The sequence below is a fragment of the Notolepis coatsorum genome, assembly GCF_963971535.1.
Source record: "Notolepis coatsorum genome assembly, chromosome: 12".
Taxonomy (NCBI): domain Eukaryota; kingdom Metazoa; phylum Chordata; class Actinopteri; order Aulopiformes; family Paralepididae; genus Notolepis; species Notolepis coatsorum.
In genome coordinates this window covers 100,637,698-100,658,972 of record NC_140176.1, presented here as the reverse complement: position 1 = coordinate 100,658,972, position 21,275 = coordinate 100,637,698, and the positions used below count along the sequence as shown (strand labels likewise).

The 21,275-nt window shown below is 45.7% G+C and overlaps 1 protein-coding gene across 1 annotated transcript in view; it reads left to right on the top strand.

The window, feature by feature from the left end:
* LOC311237989 (A disintegrin and metalloproteinase with thrombospondin motifs 19-like) overlaps positions 1-21,275 on the top strand; it is a gene marked incomplete at its 3' end in the record, with an annotated part of 279,286 nt that overhangs the window by 120,495 nt on the left and 137,516 nt on the right. The window contains 2 exon segments of the mRNA XM_084325960.1: positions 3,807-3,955; positions 11,900-12,054. Coding sequence (XP_084182086.1) covers positions 3,807-3,955; positions 11,900-12,054 — 304 coding nt within the window.

Genomic DNA, 21,275 nt, shown 5'->3' with positions numbered 1-21,275 from the left:
TGATAACTAACCACGGTTCTGGATCCAGGGAAGTGATTGATGGGCCTGTTGCTATGGCAACAGAACCAGCTGTCTGCGTTTCGCTGGCACTGACCATTTGCCGTTTAATAAGCAATAATAATTGCACTGCAGTTTGGGAAATTAGCAAAGCTGTCGTCTTAAGTCTTAAAAGGTTTTCCTGTGCTGTCATAACTGTAACAGGCAAGGTTACATCAGCGACTGTAGCACGCAAAGATGACAGGCCACTTATGTTCAAGACACTTAGAGACTGTTGCGTGGGTATTGTTATGTTGACAATACCATCTGGTTCTACAAGAGCCCGGTTTCTTACAGTAAGAAGCACTTCTTCCTGTTTCCATGTTGTGTCTGCTGCCAACAAGTGACATTGTCAATTGTATCGTTCCAGTATTATTTAATATCATCTCGCAAGTTTCCTCTCAACAGTCACTTCAAAGGTTTAAGTCATCGCAATGTCCGTCAGATTCTGACAGTTATTTTTCCTTTGCTTTGCTAAGATTCTGACGTCCCTGTCTGAGTCTGAGCACGGCACGTATATACCTCTCTACTGTACGACTGTTACTTTGTCAAAGCGACTGCCTTTGAACAGAATCTGGCTTCGGAATCTAGTGAATGAAAGCGCATATACTAGAAGCTTCCATCCTCTTCGAGAGGGATGTCACGGGTTGTTGCTGTCAGACCAGAACCAGAGTTGAATTAGCCTCAGAACTCTCTGTTAAAAGGGGAAAATCCACACAGAATTTCCATTGTGCACTTCCAATGATCTCAGACAGCTCAGTCAATATCTGTTAACCTCTTAACATGCACCGGATCTGCACTCGCTGCACTTTGGCCTTGTTTTTAAGGCGATCCAATGCTTTTATGCCAATGAACCAATACATTGCTTGAAAGCTAAGATTGTCACTGTTCGATTGCCACTCTACTCAGCATATTAGGTGCTCGCAATCTCCGGGAATAAGATGAAACAACCAACAAGCTTCATTCTGAAAAAGTGGCCACCTCCTGTTTCGCCTTCCGGTAATCGGTCCAATCACGTCTGACCGGTGAAAATGATTGGCCACTTTTGTAGCCAATGAAATTCTGCAAACGGGAATATATGACTCGAAAGCCATGTATTTCAAATGCTTCGTTCTGAGATTATTCTTTATACAGTAAATATTTATTTCATACGTTTGGGGCTCGAAGGGGGAGGGGCCTGTGCTTTGTTTGCCAATGGGATGCGTTTATGCTTCTGTGACCGATCGTAAGTGACTCCTCTGCGTTGTGTATTAAATGTCGATGCCCAGAGGGAGAGTCGAACACGGGTCTCCCACACCGTGGGCGAAGACACAGACCGTAGTTCATTCCACCATTGTGGGGCAAGGACTGAGAATAGGCGGCTTCTCTTTGATGACCCTCCTGGAGCTTGGATAGGAGTAGGTCTGAGGCGGCCAGAAGATGCAGAGCGTAGGGGTCTTGATGGTGTGTAGTTAGAGACCATTGACCGGAGGTAGGCAGGAGCAGTTCCCTTTGCCGCACGGTATGCTAGGTCGAGGGCCTTGAAGCGGATACGTGCAGCAATGGGGAGCCAGTGCAGGTCCCTAAGAAGTGGGGTGACATGGGCCGACTTCGGTAGGTTTGAGATCAGGCGGGCCGCTGCGTTTTGAACGTGATGAAGAGGCTTGGTGGCAGTGGCCGGGACGCCAGCTAGCAGTGCGTTGCAGTAGTCGAGGTGGGAGATGACTGTTGATTGGACGAGGAGTTGGGTGGCTTCTTTTGTCAGGAAGGGGCGGATCCTTCTGACGTTGCTCAGGAGGAATCTGCAGGTTCTGGTTGTCGCTGCGATGTGAGCAGAGAAGTTCAACTGGTCGTCGAGGACAACACCAAGGTTTTTCACTTTTGCTAAGTGAAGTGCCTCTGTGACCGCAATAAGGGCCGTTTCTGTGGAGTGGCCAGGGTCTGTGGTGTCATCAAATGACACTTTTTGCAGTGAGCTCACAATATGTCTAGTTTTCAGCTACTGCAATCCCAATGAGTTGTATTTAAATGTAGTGGTTACAGCTCTTAACACAATGGTGCCCGACCACGGATATGTCCGTGTTTCGAATCCAACGGTTGAGGACCAACCATGGACATGTCCGTGGCAAGGTTGTTTTGGCTTTTATTCCATTGTAATAACCTACTCGATGTCACGAGCAGCACTGCAGAAGTACCCTACTCTTTGAATTCGAAAAAGTGCATTACCGGCCAGATCCTCTTAGGGGCGCTATCTCGATAATGCAGTGTTCCCTGTGGCAGAAGTTGTCTTGTTTTTTCTGGATTTCCAATGTAGTTTTCTGCTAACATGAAGCGAAGCCTATAGCCTGTAGCTTGGAATACGTTTTGGGACGCGGATTTCAGTGTGCAGTAAAGGAATATATCATCAGCCAATGGACATATCGATCTACCAGATGGCGATCGATAACTGGGAAATCCTTTGGGGGATCCAACCGGCCCACGGTAAGATCTTTTTCAAGTAAATTACATGCTGATCAGGGCTTGTTATGATGCGAATGTGGCTACTGAGGCTAATGTGGTTATTGGAAAATCAATAATCAGAAACGAGGTCCCCCACCCCCCCCTTTCATGCATTCATGGTGGACCATCATACCGATCATATGCAGTTTGAGTTTTAACTGTAGCTTCTGTATATCCAAAATGCCATTGGATTTAACGTTAGTAGCTATTAGCCCTGTATCTCGCCTTCCAGGAAATATACTAGCCGAAATCCCTTATAACGCTTATATTCAAGACGCTATAAAATGAGAACGTATTGTGTAAAAAAATTTTTCTTCAAGCCATTTTGAAGGGACGGTTTATGGTGTCAATTGACAATGAGAATGGACAGATATCAATACTATAAAGTATAGATTTCGCTCTACAAACAGCCCCACGGACTATGCAAGTCTGTTATGAAATGCTGGCCGTCTAGAGTGATTTTAGACGGATCTAAGTGGCCGCGAAAGTGTTAATCAGAAAAGGTACCCGTATCCCAGTAAAATCCCCATGGCTACTGTAGTGTCCTGGAGGCAGCAGCTCCGTTAGTCACCATGGTTACTGTAGTGTCCTGGAGGCAGCTCCGTTAGTCACCATGGTTACTGTAGTGTCCTGGAGGCAGCTCCGTTAGTCACCATGGTTACTGTAGTGTCCTGGAGGCGGGGCAGCCCCGGGGCATCATCCCTCGATGACATCACCACTAGTCCTGTCTCTCTGGTGTTCACCTTAAAAGGAGAGACGTGTTCATATGTACACATTTAAACTGTTCAGCGTTATAACGTTATAACTAGGGATGTCCGATATTGCCATTCAAATTTAATATCGGAAATTATCGGTATCGGTTTAAAAAAAAATTATGAAAGATTTTTTTTATTTGATTTTTTTACATTTATTTAACCTTTATTTACCCAGGCAAGCAAGTAAGAACACATTCTTATTTTATTTACAAAAGTATGCATAATGTTATGTTAATTCCACGACAAGAGATATGTAATGTTAATTAACTGAAATTATTCCGTTTTTTTGGGGGGGGGGGGGGGGGGACCCTGCATATATACAGTATCGGTATCGGTTGATATCGGTATCGGAAATTAAGAGTTGGACAATATCGGTATATCGGATATCGGTAAAAAAGCCAATATCGAACATCCCTAGTTATAACTGTTCAGAAATAACACGTGTGAATTCTGTTTCAGGTGGATCTTCTCGGTAAAGCCATTCGGCAGCCATTAACATCATTGTGTTCTGCGTGCCTCTGTGTGTCTCACCACCAGTGGTGCCGGGCGGGGGAGTGCGTGAGCCGAGCCCTGATGCCGGCGGAGCCCAGCGTCGGCGAGTGGAGCCCCTGGGGGCCCTGGGGGGCCTGCAGCCGGACCTGCAGCACTGGGGTCAGCGGGCGCCTCCGCAAGTGTGAGAGCAGCAGGTAAAACAGTGAAAGGGTTAACTTTCTGTAGCGTGGTAGTGAAAAGGGTTAACCTTCTGTAGTGTGGTAGTGAAAGGGTTAACCTTCTGTAGTGTGGTAGTGAAAGGTTAACCTTCTGTAGTGTGGTAGTGAAATATGCTTATGCTATACTTGCTTTATCTAAACTATACTATACAAGAACGACATAAGTTCTTTCCTTAAAGTGACCTTTATTTTCCTCGTTCCTTTAACACATCCTGCGCCAAAAACGAGTTTACTCGTTATTGCCCGCCAATCTAATAACGGCAACAACGAGTTTACTAGTTTTCATGATCGTTATTTCCTTTATTCGCTATTGGCATTCATAATTCATCCAGGAAGGCTCCGGGAGCCAGCTGGACTCTGTCTGATATTGCAACGCCTCAATACCGCCGCCTGGTGGATTTCGGGCGAGTTGCACTCCACTCTAAACCGGATGTGGCGCTCTGTGCATCGGGGAAAAAGTTCCGGCAGAACTATCTTGTTACGTGGATCCAGACAAACACCTCGAGTGCATTGGATCGCTTTTGAGACGCAAGAATCAATATGCTTCAATAAGCAGATCAAAATCAAATAATAATTCTCCAGACTCATCAGCCACAGGTAAGAGGAATCCAGCTCGATTGTCCATTTATTTCATTGCAATCCATCTGATCAACATATGATGTCGTACTAAAGAAAGCCGTTACTGACAATCAAGGAATCATAAACGACACGACCCCCCCCCCCTTTCCTTCACGCATGATGGAGCATAATGTATACCGAGCATATGCATTTGAAATTTTTAATATAGCGTGTATAGGAACGAAACGCCAATCAATTATGTATAATATGCGTCGGGCCTATAACTCGCATTCTAGGAATTACTGCTCTACACTATAAAACATACTTATATTCACGACGGTACTAACACGACAATGTATGAATGGAAAAATATAACGTCCCCACATCCGGAACGATAGATACCCGATGTTGAATGGGCCATAGTAATGTCGATATAGCTATAATATTTAAAAAATGATAGCCCTGCAAAGAAGGTGAGCGACTCCATAGGGTTACAGCACTGGCAGAGAGTGGTATAATATGGGCAAACTGCATGGCAGACAATGTGTTAAAGTGTCCTTTCCATTTTGTTTAAAGTGACCGTTTGTGTGTGAGCGAATGCAGGATGTGTGTTGTGTGTGTGTATGTGTGTGCTCTTGTGTGCTTGAGTGTGGAGAGTTCAGTGTTCAATGTTCCGATGGCCTGGGGGAAGAAGCTGAGCCGTAGTCTCTCTGTTCTTGTTTTGTGTGTGCGTAGGCGCTTGCCTGACCGCAGCAGCTTGAACAGGCTGTTGTTGGGGTGGTGGGGGTCTTTCATTATTCAAGAGATTAGATTATCTTGAAGAGGTACACTTCAAGAGACATGTACCTGAACTGTTACGTCTACCTGTTACACTACCTGCAGTCTGTGTGTGTGTGTGTGTGTTTGTATCAATTATTGTTATATATGCAAATATTTGTGCTAAGCTAGGCTAGCTTGCAGCCGGATAGCTTTCTACTGAACACACTGAGAGGAAATCTCTCTTCTTGCATGACTGGAGAAGACGGTTCTGTAAAGTGCATTTGCCATAATATTTTATGCGTTCCTTCCTTTAACTCTTTCCCTGCCAACAACGATTTGTCCGCCAATCGTTGAACGCCAACCACGTATATATACGTTATTATGATCGTTATTTCTTTTATTCGCTATTCCCATTCATAATTCATCCTGGAAGGCTGTGGTACTGTGTGGCAATGTGTCTGAGATCGCACTTGAACTTGAGGACTGCATACCTTTTTTGCAAAGCTTATCTTTATACTTTATACTTATAGCACATGCATAAGCCTGGTCTCTTTTGAAAGATAACACTCAAGTTTCTTACACAATAAAAAGAAATCACTTTTAGTGCTAATGAAATAGAGTAACATAGGGCTGCCTGAACTTGAGTTGTACTTGTACGTGTGTACTCACTCATCTCTGCAACAGAGTCAAGAGTCAAGTCAAGAGTTTTAATTGTCACGGCATACAAGTATACAATGAAATGCGGGTGGTCTTGCCCGCGACGATGTGCAATACAGTGGTACAACATATAATAGAATCCAATAAAAAAACAGTGGTACAACATATAATAGAATCCAATAAAAAAACAACATTGTGCAATAAACAGGTAACAGGTAACATGGTGTGACATCTCGGTATCTGTACATAGTATTTACAGAGCATATAGGACATGCTAGGTAGCTTTAGTAGTGCAATACACTGTTCCTGTTGTTATACTAATTTAAAGTGGCCTTTCCTCTTGGCGTGTGCGTGTGTGCGGCGTGAGTGTGTGCCCGCTCGTGTTAAAGTGGCTGCTAGTGTGTGAGCGTGCACAGCGTGCGTGTCGTGTGTGTGCTTGTGTGTGCTTGTGTGTGGTTAGTTCAGTGTTGTGTGGCACTCAATGTTCATTGTTCAAGGCTCTGATGGCCTGGGGGAAGAAGCTGAGCCTAAGCCTCTCTGTCCTAGTAGCTGGAGTTCGCAGGCGTCTGCCTGACCTCAGCAGCTGGAACAGGCTGTTATTGGGGTGGTGGGGGTCTTTCATTATTCTGCAGGCTCTGGATTTGCACCTCTTTTTGTATAGAACCTGCAGGGGAGGTAGCGCAATACCCATGGTACGCTCGGCTGAGCGCACCACTCTCTGTAGGGCCTTCTTGTCCTGTGCCGTGCTGTTTCCATACCAGGCAGTGATGTTTCCGGTCAAGATGCTCTCTACAGCTCCTGAGTAGAAGGACTGGAGTATCTTCCCCGATACTCTGAACTTCCTTAACTGTCTCAGGTGGTAGAGGCGCTGCTTCGCTTTCTTTACTACTGTGTCTATGTGTGTTGACCATGTCAGATCCTCTGAGATGTGGACCCCCAGGTACTTAATAATTATCCCTTAGGAGTCAAAAGGGCTTATTGCTCCCGTGGGCGGAGAACAAAATAATTAGAATCTCTCACAAATGCTCAGGAAGTCCCGTTTTTCAAAAATCTGTAAAAATAGAACAAAGACAATTTCGAGTGCATATAGTGTAATCTATATGTATCCTTACTTGCTAAACGTAATACGACTTGTAAATATGTTTAATTCTTGCTAAATTGTAGGGCGGCTAGGTGGTGTAGTGGGCAAGGCACTCGCCACCAGTGTGGAGACGCTAGGATTCGCGTGTTCGAATCCAGCTCTCCACATTGTTTTCAGTTTAGCTGGTCGTCCGCAGTAATACACATTGGCCGTATTACGGGGAGGGAAAACTGAAGGGTGGGGATCGAACGTTGTGAACAAGCAACTCCTACAAGTCGGTTGGTGCGCCTGCGCAGTAGAATCAGGAAGTGTCGGGGGCAGCGTGAGCCTCCCACGCGTTACTCCTCGACACTGAGAGATCGAGCTGCGCAGGTGAAAAGATGCGACTGCTGTTACCTCAAGTACCGGAGGGGACTTGTGCTATGTATGACTTAGTCCACATTGCAGCCGGCTTGTGGGAGGCAAGAAACAGCGTTCGTGACAGGGGAGGGTTGAATTGGATGATACGAAATTGGGATGGGAGAAAATATAGAAAAATGGGAGAAAAAGTGGATCAAAAAAAAAAATCTTGCTAAATTGTATAGTTCTAAATATCCCTGTATTCCCCGAAACTATAACGCGTCACGTACATGCACGCGCGCACACACAAACAGCGCATAGGTGTTAATCACTGAGTGATCTAATATGCATATTCTTCAGCGCGAGAGGGGGGGGGGGGGTTGTGTTTCTCACTGTCTGTCGTTGATAATATAATCTGAAGAGGTCCTGCATTATTATTATTATCATTCTCGAGAATACACGCGGACCCGACCGAACGTTAATTTATGAATTAAAAGTAGTCTAACATGCTTTTCATCCTCGCCTGTGTATATACCCACGTTGCGCTAAAACAACATAACTACTGTATGGCAGAGACAGAGTGCGTGTGTGTACGAGTTATGAGTTATCTCGCAGTTCATTCAAGCGCGCATCACGGTGATGACAGCTCTCTAGAGTAGAAAGGTGCGCTCACAGGGGCGTAGCTGGAGATTCTGGGCCCCATGAAATAATCAATTTGTGGGCCCCCAATCTATTAAAAAATGTGGGGCCCCCAATCTATAAAAAAAAATTGGGGCAATCATCCTAACCCCCCCCCCCCCCCAGCTACTCCCCTGCACACACACACACACACACACACACTCTCTCTCTCTCTCTCAAACAGAGAAATCAAAAGAAATCAGTACATTACAGAAGGAATTTCTTGTACAGTATTGTACAGTGGGTGACAATATTGTCACAAGGAAAGATGAAATTACATACCTAGGTTTCATGTCTATCTATATCTCCCTCTCTCTCCCTCCATCTCTCCTCTGTATCTCCCTCTTTCTCTCTCTCTCTCTCTCTCTCTCTCTCTCTCTCTCTCTCTCTCTCTCTCTCTCTCTCTCTCTCTCTCTCTCTCTCTCTATCTATTACTATACTATTATATATCTATATATATATATCTAAATGTCTAAACCTCGGTCTATCTAGTGTGTGTATACACCAGTATCACTGACTACCACGGCAAGCCTATAGAAAATGATTCTATTTAATAATAATAATTATTATTATTATAAATGTCTCTCTCTCTGTATCTTTCTTTCTTTCTTTCTTTCTTTCTTTCTTTCTTTCTTTCTTTCTTTCTTTCTTTCTTTCTTTCTTTCTTTCTTTCTTTCTTTCTTTCTTTCTTTCTTTCTTTCTTTCTTTCTTTCTTTCTTTCTTTCTTTCTCTCTCTTTCTATTATATTACTATTATATATCTATCTAAATATCTAAACCTCTGTCTATCTAGTGTGTGTATGCATGGCATCAAATCAAAGTGTGTGTTGCTGTAGGCCTGCCTGTATTGATCAGTCACACTATACCCCCATTCAGCCGTAATTGTTCCCTGCTGGGCCTTTGTTTCATGGTGTGAATTAGTCATTGACATTGACATTGACATCACATTGCATTCTGGGAAGGAGTGTAGTTCCCTTATCATTAGCTGAATTCACTGAATTCTCTTCAGAGGCTCCTGCTGCAAATTGGTAATGACTGTACCAGAATGTTTGATAGGACATTGATTGAAAACTATCGTCTCAAATTTGACAATTGATGGCTTATTTTGAAGGTATGAATCTGTAATTTTACATTATGTAACAAAAAAAAAAGAGAATATTCTGAGAAGGTGGAGCTAGAAACTCTAGACCTCAGGGGGTTAAAGCTGCTCACCCTGTCCACGGTAGCCCCGTTAATCATCAGTGGTGTGTGTGTCTCCTGCTGTCCTCTCCTATAATCCACGATCAGCTCCTTGGTTTTACCAATGTTCAGGAGCAGGCTGTTGTCCTGGCACCAGCGTTCCAGTACCTCAACCTCCTCCCGGTAGGCCTTCTCGTCGTTGTCCGAGATCAGCCCCACCACCACCGTGTCGTCTGCGAACTTCACTATGGAGTTGGAGCTGAACTTGGCCACACAGTCGTGTGTGTAGAGTGAGTACAGCAGGGGGCTTAGAACACAGCCCTGGGGGGACCCGATGCTCAGGGTGATGGTGTTGGAGGTCTGACCCCCCACCCTGACCGTCTGCGGTCTTTCACTCAGAAAGTCCAGTACCCAGGCGCTCAGGGCGGAGCTCAGACCCAGCTCGATCAGCTTGTCCACCAGTCTGGTGGGGACTATGGTGTTGAACGCTGAGCTGTAGTCAATGAACAACAGTCTCACATAGCCCCCCTTCTGACGGTCAAGGTGGGAGAGAGTGCTGTGCAGTACGTGGGAGACCGCGTCGTCAGTGGACCTGTTTGTCCTGTATGCAAATTGCATAGGGTCCATATCACTGGGGAGGGAGGCACAAATGTGGTCCTTGACCAGCCTCTCGAAACATTTCATGACCACAGAGGTGAGTGCCACCGGTCTGTAGTCATTTGGACATGTTGGGGAGGGTTTCTTCGGTACAGGGATGATGGTAGACATCTTGAAGCAGGCAGGGACCACTGACTCCGCCAGGAATTGATTAAATATGGCGGTGAACACCGGGGCAAGCTGGTTGGCACAGGACTTAAGTATGCGTCCTGTTATACCATCTGGGCCAGCAGCCTTCCTGGTGTTCACCTGCATAAATGCTCTTCTCACACTGTGTTCCGACAACGAGAGAGCGCCCCCGCCCCCCCGCGGTTGCCCCCCCCCCCCCCTCCACAACAGCCGGCGCGCCAGTGACGTCACTAGCCAGAGGGCTAGCGGTGACACTGTCTACACCGAACCGAGCGTAGAAGGAGTTGAGTTTGTCCGCGAGAGAGGCGTCGTCGCTCCCCATTGAGGGGGCGCTGACTTTGTAGTCAGTTATTGTCTTCAGTCCCCGCCACAAGCCTCTTGTGTCGTTTTGTGCCATTTGTGTCTCCAGTTTATCAGCATATGTCCTCTTAGCAAGTTTAACAGCCTTGCGCAGAGTGTAGACTGAAGCCTTGTACTCTTCCATATTTCCTGACTCTCTGCCCAGGTTATAAGCCGTGGTGCGAGAGTTCAGAGCTGCTCTGATAGTACTGTCCACCCAAGGTTTCTGGTTTGGGAACACCCGCACCATTTTCGTGAGGACAATACTGTCAGCTACTGTTGTTATGTAGCTCACAACGGTATCAGCGTACTCGCTGACGTCGCTGGCGCTTCCTTGAAACATGTCCCAGTCTGTATCTGCGAGCGCCTCCTGGAGCGTGGCCTCTGATTCGTCAGACCACTTTTTTGTCTCACGTGACACGACGGCGTCACGTGATCTTTGTTTGTATGCAGGGATTAAAAAAATGGAGTCGTGATCGCTCGCGCTTGCAGCACCCATCAATGGCGGAGCCGCTACAGCTTTGTAGCCGGCTCTGAACGGGGTGTAACAATGGTTGAGTGTGTTCCTCCCCCTCGTGGAGCAGGCGATGTGCTGAAAAAAGGACGGCATTACTTTCTTCAGATTCGCCTGGTTGAAATCACCAACCACTATCATCGCGGCGTCCGGGTGCTTGATCTGTTGTCTGTTGAGGTGGTCGTGTAATTCCACCAGCGCTTTGCCAGTATTTGCCTGTGGGGGTATATATACGACGGACATAATGACCGCGGTAAACTCACGGGGTAGGTGGAACGGACGGCACAGGATTGAGAGATGTTCCATATCGGGGGAGCATGAACTTGAGAGGACATGTACTTCTTTGGGATTAACCCAGAGATTGTTCGTGAGGATGCAGACCCCACCTCCGATGCTCTTCCCAGAGGCTGCCGTGCGATCTGCTCTCAGGACGGTGAAGTTGTCCGATGGAGAGACGCTGTTGTCCGGCGTCGCTGGCTTGAGCCATGTCTCCGTGAAACACATGATGTTAACGTCTCTCATCTCCCAGATGAAAGGACTAACGTTAGGCAACGTCTAACATCCCTACCCTCCTTCAAAACCGCTCTCAAAGAGCACCTACGGATGGCTGCAATTCGAAACCGGCCCCAGTAAATGTCCAAACCCCCCCCCCACCCACCCACCCACCCACCCAACCCCCTCCAATGTACAGTTTCTTCCCCCTCGAATGTAGATTTTTTTTCTTATGATCTCTTTCTCCTAAACAGTACTGTATATTTGTATATCTTGTATGTCATAAATATCTGCATGAAACAGTACTGTATATCTGTATGTTGTGTATGTCATAAATGTCATGATGAATTGAAAATGGGCAACCCTGATGTAAACAAGACGAAAGTCTTTCTCTGGTCTGCATCCCCTTAACAATTGTGTGTATTGAGCTGTACTGTACTGCACCTATTCTGCAATCTGTTAATAAAGTTTTCAATCAATCAATCAATCAATCATTTCAGAATTGAAATATTCAACCTGTGCGCCTGCTGTGTCCACAGGCCCGGTGTGAAGGGCCGCGACTGTCCGGGCCCCCGGATGCAGTACCGGCTGTGTGAGAACAAGGCCTGCCCCGCGGGCCTCCCCAGCTTCAGGGACCAGCAGTGCCACACCTTCAACCGGCCCGCTTTCAACTGGCACTCTGTCATGGACGACGGTGAGGCCAGGACCCGGTCACAGCAGAACTGCCCGAGTCAAACACATCTGTATATCTTCCCATGCTGAAAGTATCTTGTTAGACATATTAACCCGTTCACTACCACACTACAGAAGGTGAACCCTTTCACTACCACACTACAGACGGTTAACTGTCTGTAGTGTGGTAGTGAACGGGTTAACCTTATGGAGTGTGGTAGTGAACGGGTTAACCTTATGTAGTGTGGTAGTGAAAGGGTTAACCTTATGTAGTGTGGTAGTGAAAGGGTTAACCGGATGTAGTGTGGTAGTGAAAAGGTTAACCGTCTGTAGTGTGATAGTGAAAGGGTTAACCTTCTGTAGTGTGGTAGTGAAAGGCTTAACCTTCTGTATTGTGGTAGTGAAAGGGTTAACCATTTGTCGTGTCGGCAGTGAAAGGGTTAATGTTCTGTATTGTCGCAGTGAAAGGGTTAACCATTTGGTAGTGTGGTAGTAAATGGGCAATGGCTGCATTTATATAGCAGCTTTTATCCAAAGTGCTTTACAATTTGTTTCTCACATCTTACACATTCACTCACACATTCACACACTGACGGCGGAGGCAACCATGCAAGGTGCCGACCTGCTCATCGGGAGCAATTAGGGGTTAAGTGTCTTGCTCAAGGACACATCGACACGCTGCCCGGGAGGAGCGGGAATCGAACCGGGAACCTCCAGATTACCAGACGACTGCTCTACCTTCTTCTTCTTCTTCTACTGTCGCCCCAGTGATAGAGTGGTAGTGAAAGGGTTGTGAGTTAAACGTATATTTATACCCTTTGCAGTGTATTTTTTGTACTTATTATGATCTTTTGTGTACTAATTCACATGGTGCACATGATTAGTACGATTATTCATTGATAGTTATGAATATGCTGTAATTGAAATGTTAAGTACACTTAGAAAAGGTTTTCCTAACTTAAGCTGTACTTTAGTAAACTTATTAAAATGTTACTATTTTTGTCAGCTAAAGTAACCAAAAATGCATAGTACAAGAAGTTGTTTTAGATTTAAAACACTTAAGTATACTTCAAAATAAAGTATCATGGTATTTGATGGTCAAATGTAAGATTATGCAAATACCATCTGTCCCATGATTTAACTTGGATTACACCCATGGTATTGTTTAAAGGGGCTCTTCACCACTTGGATTATACCCATGGTATTGTTTAAAGGGGCTCTTCACCAAAAAAACAATGCTGATTTATTTTGCACATAATCTCACATACATCCGAAAACTCTAAACCGATTTGCACACATTCATCTAGTTTGTTATTGAGAGTAAATGGTTTTGAATATGGAATATGACATCCTAGTTTAACCTGTTACATTACATCAGAATTGTAAACACAAGTGGTGAATGATTTCCCTAAAACTGTTCCCATGCGACTCGTACGGATGATTATCCCTTCAGGCGATGTTGTTCTCTCAGATTGTCGTGAGCGGAGCTATTTCTATATTCTATATTATGGCTATGTGTCTAATACGCCCGTCGCTTATCAATGACTTGCTTGCAGTCAACATGTATGAAACGGATTGTTTTTTCATCGGTACGTTTCCGTTTTATACCGTTTTGAAAAACGGAAGTTTTGGGAAATTACTAGAAAAAAAAAAGATTCCGTGATAATAGCTCTTTACTGGAATACACACAACACGTTTTTTGGCTGATTTATGAATCGTTTTCAAATAAACGCTAGATTATTGATAGTGTATGTGTACTTATGCACGCTAGAGAAGCGGGCTGAAAAATCTATTATCTATGACCTGGTCAGCGCTAACGTCATACACGCACATACACACATAGGGGACACGTTGAGATATATGTGAAAAATACATCTGATTACCCCAAGACTGGTAAAATAGATTCCTTACCTCACATCAGATGTTCTGCAAAAAGATTATTCCAATTCCTGATCGCCATTCCAAATACTGATTGTGATCCAACATTATGTACTCGAAACACATATTCCACGCTGCTCTGAGGGTCCATAATGAATGCAATCGTCTCGGGTTACATGCCTGAGAAGTAAAATGTGGATTCCGGTTTCCCCCCCCCATGCATTTCCATTGAGTCCAATCCAATGGGTGCATTACCATCCGGGAGACGATAGGGGGCGGTATTTTCCCTGTTCGAGCTCATAGACAGTCCCAATGATAACGTGAGGCTGGATTGATGAAAAATGAATGGATATCGCTAATAAAAGCAATAACAATTAAATAGCGAGATTTCTCATCGTTGGCACTCAATGCATGGCGGCGAACAACGAGATTTCTAATCATTGGCAGTCAAAGTGTTAATACAAATGGCATGTGGGTTAAATGAGCTTTGGCTGAGAGGAGTGCTCTCCTCTGGCCAGCTAGGAGACACTGAAGAAGAGGAGTGCTCTCCTCTGGCCAGCTAGGAGACACTGAAGAAGAGGAGTGCTCTCCTCTGGCCAGCTAGGAGACACTGAAGAAGAGGAGTGCTCTCCTCTGGTCAGCTAGGAGACACTGAAGAAGAGGAGTGCTCTCCTCTGGTCAGCTAGGAGACACTGAAGAAGAGGAGTGCTCTCCTCTGGTCAGCTAGGAGACACTGAAGAAGAGGAGTGCTCTCCTCTGGTCAGCTAGGAGACACTGAAGAAGAGGAGTGCTCTCCTCTGGTCAGCTAGGAGACACTGAAGAAGAGGAGTGCTCTCCTCTGGTCAGCTAGGAGCCACTGAAGAAGAGGAGTGCTCTCCTCTGGCCAGCTGGGAGACACTGAAGAAGAGGAGTGCTCTCCTCTGGCCAGCTAGGAGACATTGAAGAAGAGGAGTGCTCTCCTCTGGCCAGCTAGGAGACACTGAAGAGCACTCCTCTTCTTCAGTGACCAGAGGAGAGCACTCCTCTTCCTCAGTGTCTCCTAGCTGGCCACAGGAGAGCACTCCTCTTCTTCAATGTCTCCCAGCTGGCCAGAGGAGAGCATTCCTCTTCTTCAGTGTCTCCTAGCTGACCAGAGCACTCACCTTTCCACCTACAGGTCCCAACCGACCTGTAGGAGTCGCTGTCCACAACGTCCAGATTACCACCCATCGACTTCCACCCGCTGGCTCTGCCAATTGAGCCAGTATGACGGCCGGCCCGAAGCCGGAGGCAACGCCGACAGCCGGATTTGAACCCGGTGTCTCTTGCGTTGGTGACGAGCGCACAGGCACGCGGGAAGTAATTTATACTTGGGGGTGCGGTTGGAGTCGGATACAAAATAATAATAACGTCATATTAAATGCATGCGCGAAGCGCATCATTCGTGATTTTCCATTCATTTGAAAGATCAATATTTTACAATACAACAGACAAACTTGAACACCAACATGTGGACAGTTCACACACGAAATGCAGCAGTTTTTCTCTAATCAGAAGACGATTTATTGTCGATTTAGACGCAAGCCGCCCGCAAGCGTCAACAACTAGCATTTGGAATTTCGTTTCGCACACCGCACAGGATCGTATAACCAATGCAGAGTATAGATTAAACAGATTAATGATGTATATTATATTAATGAATATAGGCTTCTAACAGTCAGCGCGCTAGTGACAATTTACACATTTTTGTGACAGAATGAAGTGAACAAACAGACACGCAACCATCCGAAAATATTCATTTCTTTATTTGAAATATTTATTTCGAACATGTAATAATAGTATACAAACTAAGAGTAACTGAACTTTGTGCGTGTGTGTGTGTGTGTGTGTGTGTGTGTGTGTGTGTGTGTGTGTGTGTGTGTGTGTGTGTGTGTGTGTGTGTGTGTGTGTGTGTGTGTGTGTGTGTGTGTGTGTGTGTGTGTGACTCTGTCACAACAACAGTCGCTGTCCGTGGTGCTGAAACATTAACCAAGTGAGCACGGCGCACTGCGCAGCCGCATTTTACACAGTTTTAATACAATCCTTTTGTTTTATTTATCTTTGTGTGTGAAACAATAAATAAACAAACCTTGTTGGACACAATCCAAGTATGTTGCACTTGATGTCATCTTCCCCAAAACATGCTTCAAGAGTGGCTTTGCGCTTTGTCGATTCCCTGACGACATTGGCTATACTCTGCACAAATTGGAGTGTGTCTGCTATTAGCGGGACTTCTCTCGCCACCTCTTGTAGAGCCAGGTCGAGGGAATGGTTGCAGCAGTGGACAAACAGTGAGTTTGGACACATTTCTTTGAGCTTTGCTTGCACCCCAGAAAACCTCCCAGACATGTTGCTGGCGCCATCAAAGCAGTATCCCTGCAGCTTCTCCAGAGGGAGGTTTAAACGCAAAAACACATCCTTTACGCAAGCAAACAGTGTTTGAGACGTAGTGTCTGGCGCGTTGTAAAAGCCTAAAAACTGGCTCTTCTGGGCGAGATTCTTGTCGGTGTAATACAAATTACAGGAAAACTGCTCCTTGGCTGTGATGTCAGTTGTTCCATCGGCTGTTAATCCATAGTATGGAGCACTTGAAGCCTCCGACATTATTTTATGCTGGACAGCGTGAGCGAACCGTTCCAAAATTTCGTTTTGGATTCCGTCTGTCATCCAATTGTCTCGTCTCAGTAGCCATTGACGGGCAGCAGGCAAGTCATATGTGCGTTCCAGCATCAGCTGCCAAAACACGCCATCACGGTGCTCCAGGCCTCGCATCCTTTGGGCTGATTATTATTAAAGAAATCGGATATTCGTTTTTGAGACATTTCGAGACACAAGGAAGTAAACACACTACTGTTTATTATTCAAACTCAAGTCCTCATCCTTCGCGCCGAAACCACGTCACGTAGTCGACGTAGTAGACGTCGGCGCGTCACCGATGTGTGTGTGTGAGATTGTGCGGCGCGCTGCAGCGTCACAGACAGTCAGACTCAGATCAGATACACAGAAAATATCATTAAATAGTGGATTTTAACCATTAAAAAAAGAAAAAAATCGTTTTAGACTGCTTACACTAAAATGCTAACTACAAAAAATTAAAGTTTTGGATTTTATTTTTATTTTTTGTAAATCTTCTGACACAGCTTGCAGTTACACTCCCCGCCAGCAGGGGGTGCTGCAGCACCCGTCGCACCTCTAGTTCCCGCGTCCTTGCGAGCGCAATGTCCGCTGCGCCACCCAGCCGCTCCTAGCGATGTTTTTTATAATCATGCGACTGTATTCCGCCTGTTGATTTCACCCGTATTTCGTTTCTTGAAGTGGCGTTTTTATAGCAAACATGTTAACATGTTATTGAACGGTCACTTCAGTGTCCCCCCACCCCCCACCTACCAGCACGGTGGCCGTGTGAATAAGACGACAGGGTTGTTTTCACATGCACCAGTCTGTGTGTATATATGTCACATGCACCAGTCTGTATGTATATATGTACATGTGTGTTTATGTGTGTGTTTGTGTGTGTGTGTGTGGGGGGGGGGGGGGGGGGGGGTACTTGTGTAGCTCAGAGCATGGTACTAACACTTCCAGGGTTGGAGCTTTTATTCCTTCTGGGACCACCCATGCTAAAATTGAATACACTCATGGTAGTTTAAGGCGCTTGGGATGAAAGTGCCCACCAAATGTGTGTGTGTAGTGTGTGTGTAGTGTGTGTAGTGTGTGTGTAGTGTATGTGTGCGTGTAGTGTGTGTGTGTAGTGTGTGTGTGTGTGTAGTGTGTGTGTAGTGTGTGTGTAGTGTGTGTGTAGTGTGTGTGTGTAGTGTGTGTGTAGTCTCTCTCTCTCTCTCTCTCTCTCTCTCTCTCTCTCTCCTATCTCTCTCTCTCTATCTCCCCTATCCACTCTTTCTCCTTCCCTCTTTCTTGCCCACACTGTTGCTCTCTGTTGTTTTTCTTTGACTTTCCACAAGCCTCTAGTCTCTGCAATTAACTTGTGTCCAGGCGATATATATATATATATATATATATATATATATATATATATATATATATATATATATATATATATATATATATATATATATATATATATATATATATATATATATATATATATATATATATATATATATATATATATATATATATATATATATATGCTATTCTAAAAGCCCCTTTTATCTTAAATGATTCCATTTCCTGGTGATATTCTGAATACACTAACCAAAAAAATATGTCGTCCTCCTTAGTTATTTTTCTGTTAACTCCGTTTGACACAACTCACTCTATGGACATATCATGCTCGCATCAGGCCACGTGAGCGGATCGGCGCGGGCGAGAAATCCGCTCTTCGCTCTTTAAAGCTTGGTCCGCTCCGCTAATCGCTCATGTTGACCCCGCCCCCAAGTCGCTCTCCGCTCGCTCACCGCTCACCTTGAATCGAGCGCTCCCCGCGCCACATCGCTCGGCAGATTTTTTATTTTTTTTGGAGCATGGTGTAAATTAGCTCAAACAGTCTACACCCCCTGGGCCCCTTAACAATTGTTTGTATTGAGCCGCATTGTAATTGTACCCATTCTGCAATGTTAAATAATGTTGTTTATCCATTCACTAGCTCTATTAAGCGATGATAGCTAGCCTAGCCACAATGCTATGGTCGCTGCCATTAACGTTAGCATGTAAGCTAACAACAACAACAATGGCGTCAAAACTTTTTCTAACAGGATGTGAGTGACAAAGCCTGAACAGGATATCACAGGTTCACCCTTCTCATTGGTTGAAAATGGCCTTCATGTTTGTACATCGCCATCTGTTGCTTTGGCATTGTACTACATGTATATTACATCAGTGTTAAACCACTGTGAGCGGCCTGGAGTGGATTGGAGCGGAGGAGAACTCTCGCTCCGGACGTTGCGCCAACCCATTTTAAAACCCACTCCTCGCTCACGTCAAAACCACCCGCTCCGCTCCCCGCGCACGTGCACTGGCTCGCATGCGATTGGCTTGAACTACTTATAAATACTTTTTAGGTAGAAAGGATTGGCCAACGTATCCCAGCAAACTCCCCAAGGTATATGACCTTTCCTTCACAATTTAGCTCCTCAAGACTCGCTTCGAAGTTCGCAGTAGCTTAACTGAATAGTTCTTGTGTTGCTGCGACCCTCTGGGAATACATAGCGGTTACATGGCCCTGGCTACGTTACCTTTTGGATTCAGTTAGCTAAGAAGTCTTTATTTGTCATGCAGTTTAACACACACATGCGAGATGGGCGACACACAGGAACACACACACATGCATTGGGTCGCGGATGAAATGTCTCTCTGCACTTGACCCATCCCGTCGTCCTCCCCCCCCCAAGGGCAGCCGGGAGCAGATAGGGGCATCGGCGAGGGACCAATCCAAGTGCTCCTGTCCGTCTTTGTCAGGGAACGCGACAGCGTTAGCGATCTGTTGTGCATGTTTTTCCATTGGGTTAATCTTATCGGGGGGGGAACCCTTGCGAGCACAGAGGGGGAGAACATGCAATCTCCACACAGAAAGGCCTGGGAGATACCCCACCTGGGTACCTGGCAACACGTAAACCTGGTCCCCAAGCGGGAATCGAACCCTGGACCTTCTAGCTGTGAGGCGACAGTGTTAACCACTACACCACCGTGCCGCAGCCCTGCCCCTAGCTGGTTAGCAACTTTCCCCAGTCTTTCCCCAGGATTTGCTAGATTACTTTTCCTCTGGTGGACCAGCCCTGCTGGTTTCTTTACTAGCATACGCTTGGCGCTCGGCGCTCCATCAAGACGTCACCATCACTTCCGTACCAACCGTGCCCTTATTGGATTATTTATATTGACGAAACTGACAAGTTATATTCATTAAAGAAAGTTGATTTAATAAGAAAATATATACTCATTTAATCAGGTTAATCACTTTATTCAAATTGAGGATTTAGTTTGAGGATATAAATAATTTTTTTTACTTTGGATTATGTCATAAAATATGACGACAGACATTCGAAGCTTCGTTCGAATACTTCAATAGAAGAATGAATGTTAAAAAATGACATTCGGTATAGCGATACTCAGATGGCAGATTTGAAACCCAAAGGGGGGCCCACACTCTTGCCCTGCCCGACTGGATGTGGGAATTCCATGGAGAGGAAGGGCACTCATTTGGCTCAATCTGTATGACTCAAGTGGTGGCTCTGACTGAACCAGGCCCTCGCTGCACACGCTTCGGTGGTAGAGCATTACAAAAGAAAGGCTGGATTGCTTGAGGATGACTTTCAATTCTGCTGGACTACGAGAATTCGGAAACCGTTTCTCTTCGACTTGCTTGTCACGGGGGCGTGATGTTTCAGGGTGATGTGGTCTTCTCCCGTCATCTTGGAGTTGGAATCGGTAACCGCCGAGTTCTTTTGCACAGTCAGACGGAGAGGATGCAGACAAGTCAATCCAATCCAGCGAACTCTGTGACAGACAGGCTGGCGATGAGTCCCCCTCCGCCCGACTCAGGCTCAGTCGATTGCCGACTCCCGTCCTCTCGGCCTTGACTGGCCTTCTCTCGAGGCTAATGAGGAGGGTAATAGGGAGGTGTAGTCTGACGTCACTTTAGTTTCCCGCGCGGTCCACCCATATAGGGATTTATCATTGGGAAAATGTATTATCGGCTATTGTAATAATTCTGCTTCATGAACATTGGCAAGCTTTCCATTTTTGCACAAAATGAGTTCCCTTCTATCACTAACATTATTGTGTAAGCATTTTTGTTTGAAATAAAGTTAGTTTTAAGGTTTTTAATTTGTCGTTAAAAAAGAACTACACTTCCCAGTAGTTGTCGCCTAATACAGCCAGGAGTCTACGCTGTGGTGACATCAGTCAGCAGCGCCAAAGTGAGTGTAGTTCCTCAGTGAATGAAAACGTAAACATTGGAGCGGCCGGGTAGCGCAGCGGACTAAGCGTCTGTCTAACACCACAGAGCCAGTGGGATCGAATCCGGCTGTGGTGCCTCCGGCTTGGCCGACCGTCCATACTAACACAATTGGCGGTGTTAGCGGGTGGGAAACCCGGCGTGGGTGGGTCCTGGTCGTTGTAAACAGCGACTCCTACAGTTCGGTTGGGGCGCCTGCACAGCAAGGGAAGGATCTGGGAGAGGTAGTGTGACCTTCCACACGTTACACTCTCCCAGTGAGAGTCCGCGCTGCCAGGTGAAAAGAAGCAGTGGGCTGGGTACACATGTGTTGGAGGAAGCATGTGATAGTCTCCGCCCTCTCAGACCAACGGTAGGGGGTAGAGTGCGCAACGACCAGGAAGGGGATTGGGAATTGGCATAACGACTAACATTGGGATGGGAGAAAAACGGAAAAA